Genomic DNA, 12809 nt, shown 5'->3' with positions numbered 1-12809 from the left:
GTGTATGTAAGAAAGTGACATAATAAGATCTGATTTATAGAAAGTCCCTCATTTAGTCATAGCACAGATGTAGGTCTAAAGAAGGTAAGGCAGGGAGTTCAGTCTATGGACTTGGATCAGTAATCCAAGTGAGTTGAGTCCAAACTTAAGGTGGCAGCAATGGGAAGTGGGCATGAGCAGTCAGAATCAAGAGTTATGTAAGAGGTAAAACAACACACTGGATTACCTAAATACAATGGGTGTGCTGGTAAATGTTTAACGGTATCTTAAAAAAAATGATTGTGAACAAAATAATAACGGAAAATTTCCCAAAACTAGAGAAAGATACTCCCATATAGATGCAAGAGGCCTCCAGGACACCAAACAGACCAGATCAAAATAGAACTACCCCATGACATATCATCATTAAAACAACAAGTTCAGAAACTAGGGAAAGAATATTGAAGGCTGTAAGAGAGAAAAAACAAGTAACATACAAAGGTAAACCCATCAAAATCACAGCAGACTTCTCAACAGAAACATTAAAAGCAAGAAGAGCGTGGGGTAAGATCTTCCAGGCACTAAATGAAAATAACTTCAACCCCAGGATACTCTACCCAGCAAAACTATCATTCAAATAGATGGAACAATAAAAGTCTTCCATGATAAGCAGAAACTAAAACAATATATGACCACAAAGCCACCACTACAAAAGATTCTTCAAGGGATTCTGCACGCAGAAACTGAAACCCAACTTAACCATGAAAAGACAGGCAAGCACCAAACCATAGGAAAAGAAAAAGCATGACAGTAGAGAGTAACCTCAACTTAGGTACACACAATCAAACCTTCAAACAACTAAGACAACTAAATGACAGGAATCACCATATACCTATCAGTACTAACACTTAATGTTAACGGACTTAATTCACCCATCAAAAGGCACCGCTTCACGAAATGGATTAAAAAGGAAGATCCAACAATTAGTTGCCTGCAGGAGTCCCATCTCACCGAAAGAAATAAGCATAGGCTTAGGATGAGAGGCTGGAAGAAGATTTACCAAGCCAATGGCCCCTGGAAACAGGCAGGAGTAGCAATACTTATCTCTGACAAAGTAGACTTCAAACCTACATTGATCAAACGAGATAAAGAAGGACATTCCATACTAATAAAAGGGGAAATAGACCATAAGGAAATAATAATCATCAACCTGTATGCACCCAATGTCAAAGCACCGAATTTCATCAAAACATACCCTGAAAGGTTGTGGGAGACTTTAACACCCCATTATCATCAATAGATAGGTCATCCAAACAAAAAATCAATAAAGAAATCCAAGATCTAAAATATACAATAGATCAAATGGACCTAGTTGATGTCTACAGAACATTTCATCCAACTTCTACACAATATACATTCTTCTCAGCAGCCCATGGAACCTTCTCCAAAATAGGTCATATCCTAGGGCACAAAGCAAGCCTCAGCAAATATAAGAAAATAGAAATTATACCGCGCATACTATCTGATCACAATGCAGTAAAAGTAGAACTCAACAACAAAAGTAAAGACAAAAACCATGCAAACAGCTGGAAACTAAATAACTCATTACTTAATGAACAGTGGATCATCGATGAAATAAAAGAGGAAATTAAAAAGTTCCTGAAAGTCAATGAAAATGAAAACACAATCTACCGGAACCTATGGGACACAGCTAAGGCAGTCCTGAGAGGAAAGTTTATAGCCATGAGTGCATATATTAAAAAGACTGAAAGATCCCAAATCAATGACCTAATGATACATCTCAAACTCCTAGAAAAACAAGAACAAGCAAGTCCCAAAACAAATAGAAGAAGAGAAATAATAAAAATAACAGCTGAAATCAACGAAATAGAAACCAAAAAAACCATACAAAGAATTAATGAAACACAAACTTGGTTCTTTGAAAAAATAAACAAGATCGATAGACCACCCCCCCCTACAAGGAAAACTATAAACTTCTGAAGAAAGAGATTGAGGAAGACTATAGAAAGTGGAGAGATCTCCCATGCTCATGGATTGGTAGAATCAACATAGTAAAAATGTTGATACTCCCAAAAGTAATCTACATGTTTAATGCAATTCCCATCAAAATTCCAATGACATTCATCAAAGAGATTGAAAAATCTACTGTGAAATTTATATGGAAACACAAGAGGCCACGAATAGCCAAGGCAATACTCAGTCAAAAGAACAATGCTGGAGGTATCACGATACCTGGCTTCAAACTATATTACAAAGCAATAGCAATAAAAACAACATGGTACTGGCACAAAAACAGACATGAAGACCAGTGGAACAGAATAGAGGACCCAGATATGAAGCCACACAACTATAACCAACTTGTCTTTGACAAAGGAGCTCAAAATAGATGATGGAGAAAAAGCAGCCTCTTCAACAAAAACTGCTGGGAAAACTGGTTAGCAGTCTGTAAAAAACTGAAACTAGATCATTGTATATCACCCTATACCAATATTAACTCAAAATGGATCAAGGATCTTAATATCAGACCCCAAACTCTAAAGTTGATACAGGAAAGAGTAGGAAATACTCTGGAGTTAGTAGGTATATGCAAGAACTTTCTCAACAAAACCCCAGCAGCACAGCAACTAAGAGGTTCAGAGATAAATGGGACCTCATAAAACTAAAAAGCTTCTGTTCATCAAAAGAAGTGGTTTCTAAACTGAAGAGAACACCCACAGAGTGGGAGAAAATATTTCCCAGCTACACATCAGACAAAGGACTGATAACCAGAATATATGGGGAACTTAAAAAACTAAGTTCTCCCAAAACTAATGAACCAATAAAGAAATGGGCAAGTGAACTAAACAGAACTTTCTCAAAAGAAGAAATTCAAATGTCCAAAAAACACATGAAAAATGCTCACCATCTCTAGCAATAAAGGAAATGCAAATTAAAACCACGCTAAGATTCCACCTCACCCCTGTTAGAATAGCCATCATCAGCAACACCACCAACAACAGGTGTTGGCGAGGATGAGGGGGAAAAAGGAACCCTCTTACACTGTTGGTGGGAATGTAGACTAATACAACCATTCTGGAAAAAAATTTGGAGGCTACTTAAAAAGCTAGACATTGATCTACCATTTGATCCAGCAATACCACTCTTGGGGAAGACTGTGACACAGGTTACTCCAGAGGCACCTGCACACCCATGTTTATTGCGACACTATTCACAACTGCCAAGTTATGGAAACAGCCAAGATGTCCCACTACTGACGAATGGATTAAGAAAATGTGGTATCTATACACAATGGAATTTTATGCAGCCATGAAGAAGAACGAAGTGTTATCATTCGCTGGTAAATGGATGGAACTGGAGAACATCATTCTGAGTGAGGTTAGCCTGGCCCAAAAGACCAAAAATCCTATGTTCTCCCTCATATGTGGACATTAGATCAAGCGCAAACACAACAAGGGGATTGGACTTTGAGCACATGATAAAAGCGAGAGCACACAAGGGAGGGGTGAAGATAGGTAAGACACCTAAAAAATTAGCTAGTATTTGTTGCCCTTAACTCAGAGAAACTAAAGCAGATACCTAAAAGCAACTGAGGCCAATAGGAAAAGGGGACCAGGAACTAGAGAAAAGGTTAGATCAAGAAGAATTAACCTAGAAGGTAACACACATGCACAGGAAAGCAATGTGAGTCAACTCCCTGTATAGCTATCCTTATCTCAACCAGCAAAAACCATTGTTCCTTCCTATTATGGCTTATACTCTCTCTACAACAAAATTAGAGATAAGGGCAAAATAGTTTCTGCTGGGTATTGAGGGGGTAGTGGGGAGAGAGAGGGGGCGCAGTGGGTGGTAAGGGAGGGGGTAGGGGCAGCGGGGAGAAATGACCCAAGTCTTGTATGCACATATGAATAATAAAATAACAAAAAAAATGATTGTGTGATTTGCAGTGTTCACCAATTTCCACAGTGTAAATGCTGCCCACATGATGTCTGAAAAGAATTGTGTGCGGTGCAAAGACAGCTCCGCCACCAGTATATGCATGTAAGAAATAAGAAGGGGAGAGGCTGGGAAAATTCAAAGCCTTTTCTGACCTAGAGACCTGGGCAGGGTAAGAAAGGGCAGGAAGCTAACTACAGTTCATAAGCTTTATTGGGGGCATTCTGAGTTAGAGAAACCTATAAGTTTCTTTGTAAAGATGTCCAGCAGGCAGCTGGATACGTGAGTTTTGAACACTACATAGAAAAATGTAGTTAGACATTATAGTTGACACAAAAGCCAGGAGGAGCTGTGCACAGATCAAAAAGACATCATGGTGAAGGACAGAACCCTGAAAAACACTAAAATCAAAGGGGTTAATTAACAGAGAAGCAGCACACTGAGCCATCTAGAAGGAACTTACAGAAAGGGAGAAATTTGCGGGCCAATTTGACAAAAGCCATTCACAGATAACCATTTTACTAAAAAGTAATTAATTAAAGTTGCCAAAATTATCTATTTTAAAAACCTATTTCTTTTAATTATGGGTAAACAACTGTTCATTAGATGGACTTGTTCTCAGCAAACTGGCCCATTTAAAGACAGGAAGCCAAAAGAGAAGCTGTTTTCAGAAGCGTGGAGGAGTCAGGAGCAGCAAGTGCCCCAGGAATGGGCGTGGACTTCAGGAGGGGATTGTCCTCAGGTAACTTTACTCCTCACACTCCACAGAATGCCAGGAGACTAACAGAAAGAGAAGAAGCAGCTGTGTGCAGAAGCTGTCACTAAACATAGAAACAGAGGAGACCCAGACAGAGAGATCTGGTTCTTTTTCCTTTTGTTTATAACCTGTGAAACTCAAGTATGTTTACATGTTGAATTGAAAAACCCAGCGTTTAAGGAGAAGTTGAAGCAGAAAACAAGGGGTAGAGTAACCCATGGCCTGATGTTGCCCAAGAGGAAGGGAATAAGATTCAGAGCAAAGGGGAAGGAGAATGTCCCTAAGCTATTTCTGGTGCAATCCTTCTGTTTGGTCATTTCCTTTCTTCATGACAACCAAGGTATGTGTCATTCACCCAGAGGTTCCCATATAATTTCATATGAATCTTGTGAGAACATTTTCTGATTGATATTGGTCTATATACTGAACCAAACCTTAAAGCCAGCTAGTTTCATAGCTTGTTTTCACAGAACTATCCTTAAGTGTCTGTACAAAATTGTTTGGACCCTCATTTTTCATTGTCCTCATCTCATCCTCACTATCATTCTCCTTTCCTTGCAATATCCTACTCCTTTCACCAAGGAGAGATAGTAGAGTTTTTTTTGTTTGCTTGGTTTGGTTTTGGTATCTAATATATTCAAAACTTAACTTCACAAGTATTTGATGCCTACACCGATTTACTTGTACTCTTAGAAACATTTCTTTTTCAGAAATATGCCAAAGGCTTTCAAATCAAGTCAGTGGATGGCTTAAACATCACCAATATTACATTAGCATAATGCCTTGCAAAACTGTTGCCTAATCATTATTAGTTACCAATTCGTACATATGAATTTACTGTCTTAAACATATTTATCTGTTTTCTAGTTACTTTTGGATCTTTTCTAAATTAAAGCTTAGACTCTGCTCCAAGGATAGAATCATAAAATAATATCCTGGTCACAATGCAACCATATGTTATACTTTTCTACAGGTATAGTACGTGAAGATTTGTGTTCACTATATTGTACAAGCTTTGTCTTTCCTGTGTAGCTAGGAATCCGGGAACAATGAGATAAGCCAGGGGCTAAAAGGAAGAGAAAATCCCCTAGGAGAAACCTCACACACTTCTGGGACAAGACACAGGATCCTAGGATCCTTATGAATAAGCAAGTTAAGAAAAAGTTGTCAAAAAAGAAAACATCTACATCTAGCGTAGTTTCAATTCAGCTCTCAAATGATAGTTAATAGTGCTTTCACTTACGGTTTGTATTTTTGTTTTCTTTTACTTAACTAACAAACATGTCTGACCTTTTGAGAATTTATGCAAATACCAATTCTTAAAGAGAAATTTCTGGCTCTTAGAGTAGAAACTCCTGCTATAGGACAGACAAAGAGATAATCCAGCTAACTGCCAAAATGAGACAGCTGTCCCCAGTGAGAAATTCTAAATTATAACTCAGTACAAAAGAAAAACAAACAAACAAAAACCCCAAAGGGAATCACCATTAAGCAATATACTCTAGGGTCATTAAAGGACATTCAATTTTACATTGAAAACCAAATCTAGTGGGAAAGTCCATACTTGAGCTATCAATGTCAGGCTTTTTTTGTTTTTAAAGAAACAAATAAATTAGTAACTTACTGTCTGTCTGGGATTTACTGAGGAATATTGTGCTGGCCCGAGGATGGTCTGAAGGATTGAATTCCATGTTCAAATCTTTAAAGAAAGAAAAAATATTATATGAATAATCATTGATAATTAGCGAAAGCTAAGATTAATTTTCAATTTTTTCAACCTTAAATTGCTAATACTTTCAAGATTTGTAGAAATTTATAGTTATTATGTTAATAATTCTTTTGATTCAATTGAGAACATTGCTATTTAGAACTCTGAAAAAGCGATACACAAAAATTAGATGCTTGCCTGGAGATCATTAGCCTAAAAAACTCCATCTTCCTTTTTTAAAGTCTGCTGTGCACCCAAGAGACTACGAAATGGAGCAAAGATATCACATGAAATCAAAGACGGCTACGCACTGCAACAAGTTTACATAAACCCCACAGCTCAGTAAGTATAATATCCTTGTCAAAAGTGATTAACACAGGGCATCCCCCCACCGTGCTCTGCTTAGTTAACAATTATTTTGAAAGGTAGTATATGAAAGATAGACACTGCCTATCAACCATTTGAGGGCCTAACCTGGTCTGTGCATGTGTTCTGTTGATCCATTCATGTTTTTTAATTAGGCCAACATATAAAAAAATCAAGAGATTTCAAACACATATCACAAAGAAAAACAACCCTATTTCCAGCTTCTTTGGAGAGATTAGGTATTTGACAGCACCTGGCCCCTTCAGAGGGGACTTTTGACGTCACCTGCCCAGGCTCCAGTTCTCTCCCTTCCTAACACTCAGTGGCCCTTCTTCCTTTCCTGCCTTCCCAACCCAAGAGGCATTTGCTTCTGCAATCCCTGCCTTAGAATAATCTCCAAGGGTCAGAGACTTGTCAGTTTGATTAAATAACTTAGAATCCTGCCATACTAAGAGTTTTTCCAGTTTAAATTAAACAAAAATAACCTGATGACAGAGGAAAAGAATGGCTGAACAGACCAGAAGAATCAAGTTAGGGGAGAAAAGAAAGAAGATGAAAGCCTCTGGAAAGTCAGCACAGTCTTCAAATTTGCTTATGGCATCAGAGTAAAAACTATTTGGGGTTAAATTATTTCAATAAATTTGCAAAGAAATCTAATCAACTCCAATAAAAACAGATTGTGCCTATCTTTAACTTCAATAGTTTATCAAGTCAAAGAGAAAAGAAAACAAGAATTGTCATAAAGATACTGAAGACAACACATAATCTCTTATCCATGCAAAGACCTGGATGTGAGACAATGTCTGCACTTGCCTCCTGGCCTTTAGTTCCCAACCTCTAAGCAGAATTTGAGTAAAGAAACACATACTGAGTCTAAAACACATGCCACTTCAACTGACTGGTCCTTCTGATACTATGTAACTTCTATCAAAGTCACACCAGGGATTCACAGTTAAAGGCTTTGAGGGGTTTTAATGGAAACAGAAAGGACAAGAAAGGCACAATTTTTCCAGCATTGCTAAACTATGAAAAGCTAGGCCAAAATGTCTGGTGAAAGTGGCTGTCTGTGAAGGGATTTCCTGCTCAACTAGGATCTTGGATTTTTAAAAAAGTAATAATAGATGTGCTATTAAATTTTTTTGAGATCTATAACAGTAGATCTAGATGGTGAAATGCTATCTCACCATGAAGAATACTTTCTTGACATGGAAATAGATACACCATGTGTCCTTAGGTAAGGAAAGCAGTATGATAGCACTCTGAGCATATGCGTAGGCACAGAAAAATACATGCAAAAGAATATACATCGGCATTTGGTTACCTTAGCAATTGAGGGGTTTTGTTTTGTTCTGCTCTGCTACTCTGTGTTTCAAAGTACTCTCATGCTTTTGATGGTTTGCTTTTTAAACCTCTGCAATTTAAAAAACGTATTTTAAAACAACCTATAAAAACAGATTATCTGGGTAGTGGACTATTTCTCTAGTCCATGCCAGCATTTCTAGGAGATGCCCTGGGAGAATCTCTCAGGAGAACTCCTCTCCTGCCTATGGCTGTTGGGTCCTTCCCCTGAAGTTAGTGGAGACTCACAGGTAGCCACTGAGATAAGACTCCTTACCAGAAATGTCCTCTTGCTATAGGAACTCATAACTACATGATCAGCTCAGAGGGACCCCCGAGAAAGTAGCCCTCTTCCTCCTGTGGCTGCCACTGTGTGTCTTCATTCTCCTGCTTTCTATAGAACTGGAAGGGGAAAAGGCCTACTTTTCCTTCTATTGGGAAACCAAGCAGCAGGATTTTTTATTAAACTTTCCCTATGAAAGATGCTCACCAAGTACGATACTAAGACAAGGACAGGGACTTGGCCTTTTGGGCCAAGTCATAATCCAGGTCTGGCCATAATACTCACTGTGTTACAGGTGGTTTCCAGATAGTTGCAGGCCTAGGTATCACCTCTACCCAGATGAGCTACTCAGATTAAGTCACATAGAATTCAGAGGGGAGCTTCAAGATTTCAAGATTAGGATCTGATGAACTAATAACATCTGACTTCAAAAGCTGCTGCTGTGATATATACATATAAAGTTTATATTATATACATAAACTTTATTTATATATATAATATTTATAATATATATAATGACATATATAATAGAAGATGCCTGCTATGTAATGAGTGCCCCATAAATGGTGCTATTAAAAAGCATTATGCTAGCCAGGCAGAACTTGGGAGGCAGAGCCAGAAAGATCACTACTTCAAGCCCAGCCTGGGCTACATAGCAAGATCTGTCTTAATAAAACCAAGAGCTGCGGATGTAGCTCAGTGGTAGAGAGCTTACCTAACATGGACAAGGCCCTGGGTTCATCTTCAGCATGTGTGTGGGAGGGGGGCAAGTGACCTATACTACAGCACCTAGCTCAGTGCTACAAAAATAAAACTGTCAATCCGTATATGTCAGGGTTTCTTATTCCTGAAATAGATTTTCCTACCTCTTAAAAAGTAAGATAATTCAAAAACCAGCCTCTGAGAAGCAATAGAGAAAAAAAAGCAACTTTCAGGAACGTCACTGAATCCTTCAAATTGAATTCAACGTAATACTTGACCTACTCTGCTTCTTTACGATGATACCTATTTGACACACAGTCAAACTGAAGTACTATAAGAAGGTTGTTCTAAAGGTCTACTGCCAGGCTTTGAGGTGATGATGAGTATTGAACATTTGGTCACAGTGCTTCAGTCCATGTTTCAGCTGAGCTCAAGGTATGACAGGATCCCTTTATGCAAAACTGAAAGTAAACACCATGCTTGCTAATCAACGTAATTAAGCAGTAGTCTTCTATGCCAGGCAACCTAATTTCCTTCTGCCTTTTCCACATATGTCACAACAACAGTGATCCACAATTGCTCATTTCAGCTTTTAAACCAATACCAGGTTTACTTACAGCTTTATATATGATCCAGGTAACAAAATAAAGGCAGGGAAAAGTGGGAGTCACTACCTATCATGGTCAGGAAAACAGAAAAGTGCACAAAATCAGAATGTCCCACCTTCTACCTTCTTCTGCACTGCTGGCCTCCAAGTTATTGTTTCAAGAAATCACCCCCATTCAAAATAGATGGAGCAATAAAAGTCTTCCATGATAAGCAGAAACTAAAACAATATGTGACCACAAAGCCACCATTACAAAAGATTCTGCAAGGGATCCTGCACACAGAAAGTGACACCCAACTTAACCATGAAAAGGCAGGCAGCACCAAACCACAGGATAAGAAAAAGCAAGACAGTAGAGAGTAACATCAAGTTAGGTACACACAATCAAACCTTCAAACAACTAAGACAACTAAATGGCAGGAATTACCACATACCTATCATTACTAACGCTTAATGTTAATGGACTTAATTCACCCATCAAAAGACACCGTTTGACAAAATGGATTAAAAAAGAAGATCCAACAATTTCTTGCTCACAGGAGACTTATCTCACCGACAGAAATAAGCATATGCTTAGGATGAAAGGCTGGAAGAAGATTTACCAAGCCAATGGCCCCCGAAAACAAGCAGGAGTAGCAATACTTATCTCTGACAAAGTAGACTTCAAACCTACATTGATCAAACGAGATAAAGAAGGACATTCCATACTAATAAAAGGGGAAATAGACCATAAGGAAATAATAATCATCAATCTGTACGCACCCAATGTCAACGCACCCAATTTCATCAAACATACCCTGAAAGACCTAAAAGCATATATAAACGCCAACACAGTGGTTGTGGGAGACTTTAACACCCCATTATCATCAATAGATAGGGCATCCAAACAAAAACTCAATAAAGAAATCCAAGATCTAAAATATGCAATAGATCAAGTGGACATAGTAGATGTCTACAGAACATTTCATCCAACCTCTGCACAATATACATTCTTCTCAGCAGCCCATGGAACCTTCTCCAAAATAGATCATATCCTAGGGCACAAAGCAAGCCTCAGCAAATATAAGAAAATAGAAATAATACCGTGCATACTATCTGACCACAATGCAGTAAAAGTAGAACTCAACAACAAAAGTAAAGACAAAAACATGCAAACAGCTGAAAAATAAATAACTCATTACTTAATGAAGAATGGATCATCGATGCAATAAAAGAGGAAATTAAAAAGTTCCTGAAAGTCAATGAAAATGAAAATACAACCTATCGGAACCTATGGGACACAGCTAAGACAGTCTTGAGAGGAAAGTTTATAGCCATGAGTGCATATATTAAAAAGACTGAAAGATCCCAAATCAATGACCTAATGATACATCTCAAACTCCTAGAAAAACAAGGACAAGAAAATCCCAAAACAAATAGAAGGAGAGAAATAATAAAAATAAGAGCTGAAATCAACAAAATAGAAACAAAAAAAACCATACAAAGAATTAATGAAACAAAAAGTTGGTTCTTTGAAAAAATAAACAAGATCGATAGACCCCTGGCAAACCTGACTAAAATAAGGAGAGAAAAAACCCAAATTAGTAGAATTAGGAATGCAAAAGGGGAGATAACAACAAACACCATGGAAGTCCAGGAAATCATCAGAGACTACTTTGAGAACCTATATTCAAATAAATTTGAAAATCTTAAAGAAATGGACAGATTTCTAGATACATGTCAATAACCAAAACTGAACCAAGAGGATATTAATCACCTGAATAGATCTGTAACACAAAATGAAATTGAAGCAGCCATCAAGAGTCTCCCCAAAAAGAAAAGTCCAGGACCTGATGGATTCTCTGCTGAATTCTATCAGACCTTTAAAGAAGAACTGATACCAACCCTCCTTAAACTGTTCCACGAAATAGAAAGGGAAGGAAAACTGCCAAACACATTTTATGAAGCCAGTATTACACTTATCCCAAAACCAGGCAAAGACACCTCCAAAAAGGAGAACTATAGGCCAATCTCCTTAATGAACATTGATGCAAAAATCCTCAACAAAATAATGGCAAACCAAATTCAGCAACACATCAAAAAGATTATTCACCACGACCAAGTAGGCTTCATCCCAGGGATGCAGGGGTGGTTCAACATACGAAAATCAATAAACGTAATAAACCACATTAAGAGAAGCAAAGACAAAAACCACTTGATCATCTCAATAGATGCAGAAAAAGCCTTTGATAAGATCCAACATCATTTCATGATAAAAGCTCTAAGAAAACTAGGAATAGAAGGAAAGTTCCTCAACATTATAAAAGCTATATATGACAAACCTACAGCCAGCATTATACTTAATGGAGAAAAACTGAAACCATTCCCTCTAATATCAGGAACCAGACAAGGATGCCCACTATCTCCACTCCTATTCAACATAGTACTGGAATTCCTAGCCAGAGCTATTAGGCAAGAAGAAGGAATAAAAGGAATACAAATAGGTAAAGAAACTGTCAAAATATCCCTATTTGCAGATGACATGATCCTATACCTTAAAGACCCAAAAAACTCTACTCAGAAGCTTCTAGACATCATCAATAGCTATAGCAAGGTAGCAGGATATAAAATCAACATAGAAAAATCACTAGCATTTCTATACACTAACAATGAGCAAACGGAAAAAGAATGTATGAAAACAATTCCATTTACAATAGCCTCAAAGAAAATCAAATACCTAGGTGTAAACCTAACAAAAGATGTGAAAGACCTCTACAAGGAAAACTATACACTTCTGAAGAAAGAGATTGAGGAAGACTATAGAAAGTGGAGAGATCTCCCATGCTCATGGATTGGTAGAATCAACATAGTAAAAATGTCGATACTCCCCAAAGTAATCTTCATGTTTAATGCAATTCCCATCAAAATTCCAATGAAATTCATCAAAGAGATTGAAAAATCTACTGTGAAATTTATATGGAAACACAAGAGGCCACGAACAGCTGAGGCAATACTCAGTCAAAAGAACAATGCAGGAGGTATCACAATACCTGACTTCAAACTATATTACAAAGCAATAACAATAAAAACAGCATGGTACTGGCACAAAAACAGACATGAAGACCAGTGGAACAGA

General features: G+C 37.7%; 2 protein-coding genes across 17 annotated transcripts in view; both read right to left on the bottom strand.

The window, feature by feature from the left end:
• The window catches only part of LOC109677561 (cyclin-Y-like), a 344091-nt gene that overhangs the window by 214520 nt on the left and 116762 nt on the right, over positions 1–12809 (bottom strand). For all 16 annotated transcript variants that reach the window (XM_074056437.1, XM_074056423.1, XM_074056422.1 and 13 more), the window contains exon 2: positions 6315–6389. In XM_074056437.1, the coding sequence (XP_073912538.1) occupies positions 6315–6389 (75 nt within the window). The remainder of the gene's footprint in view (positions 1–6314; positions 6390–12809) is intronic.
• Positions 1–12809, bottom strand: part of LOC109678662 (centrosomal protein of 295 kDa-like) — a 381166-nt gene that overhangs the window by 280693 nt on the left and 87664 nt on the right. The window lies entirely within an intron of this gene.

This window comes from Castor canadensis, chromosome 15, assembly GCF_047511655.1.
Source record: "Castor canadensis chromosome 15, mCasCan1.hap1v2, whole genome shotgun sequence".
In the NCBI taxonomy this organism is placed as follows: Eukaryota; Metazoa; Chordata; class Mammalia; order Rodentia; family Castoridae; genus Castor; species Castor canadensis.
The sequence above is the reverse complement of the archived record's forward strand: the minus strand, read 5'-3'. Positions and strand labels throughout refer to the sequence as shown.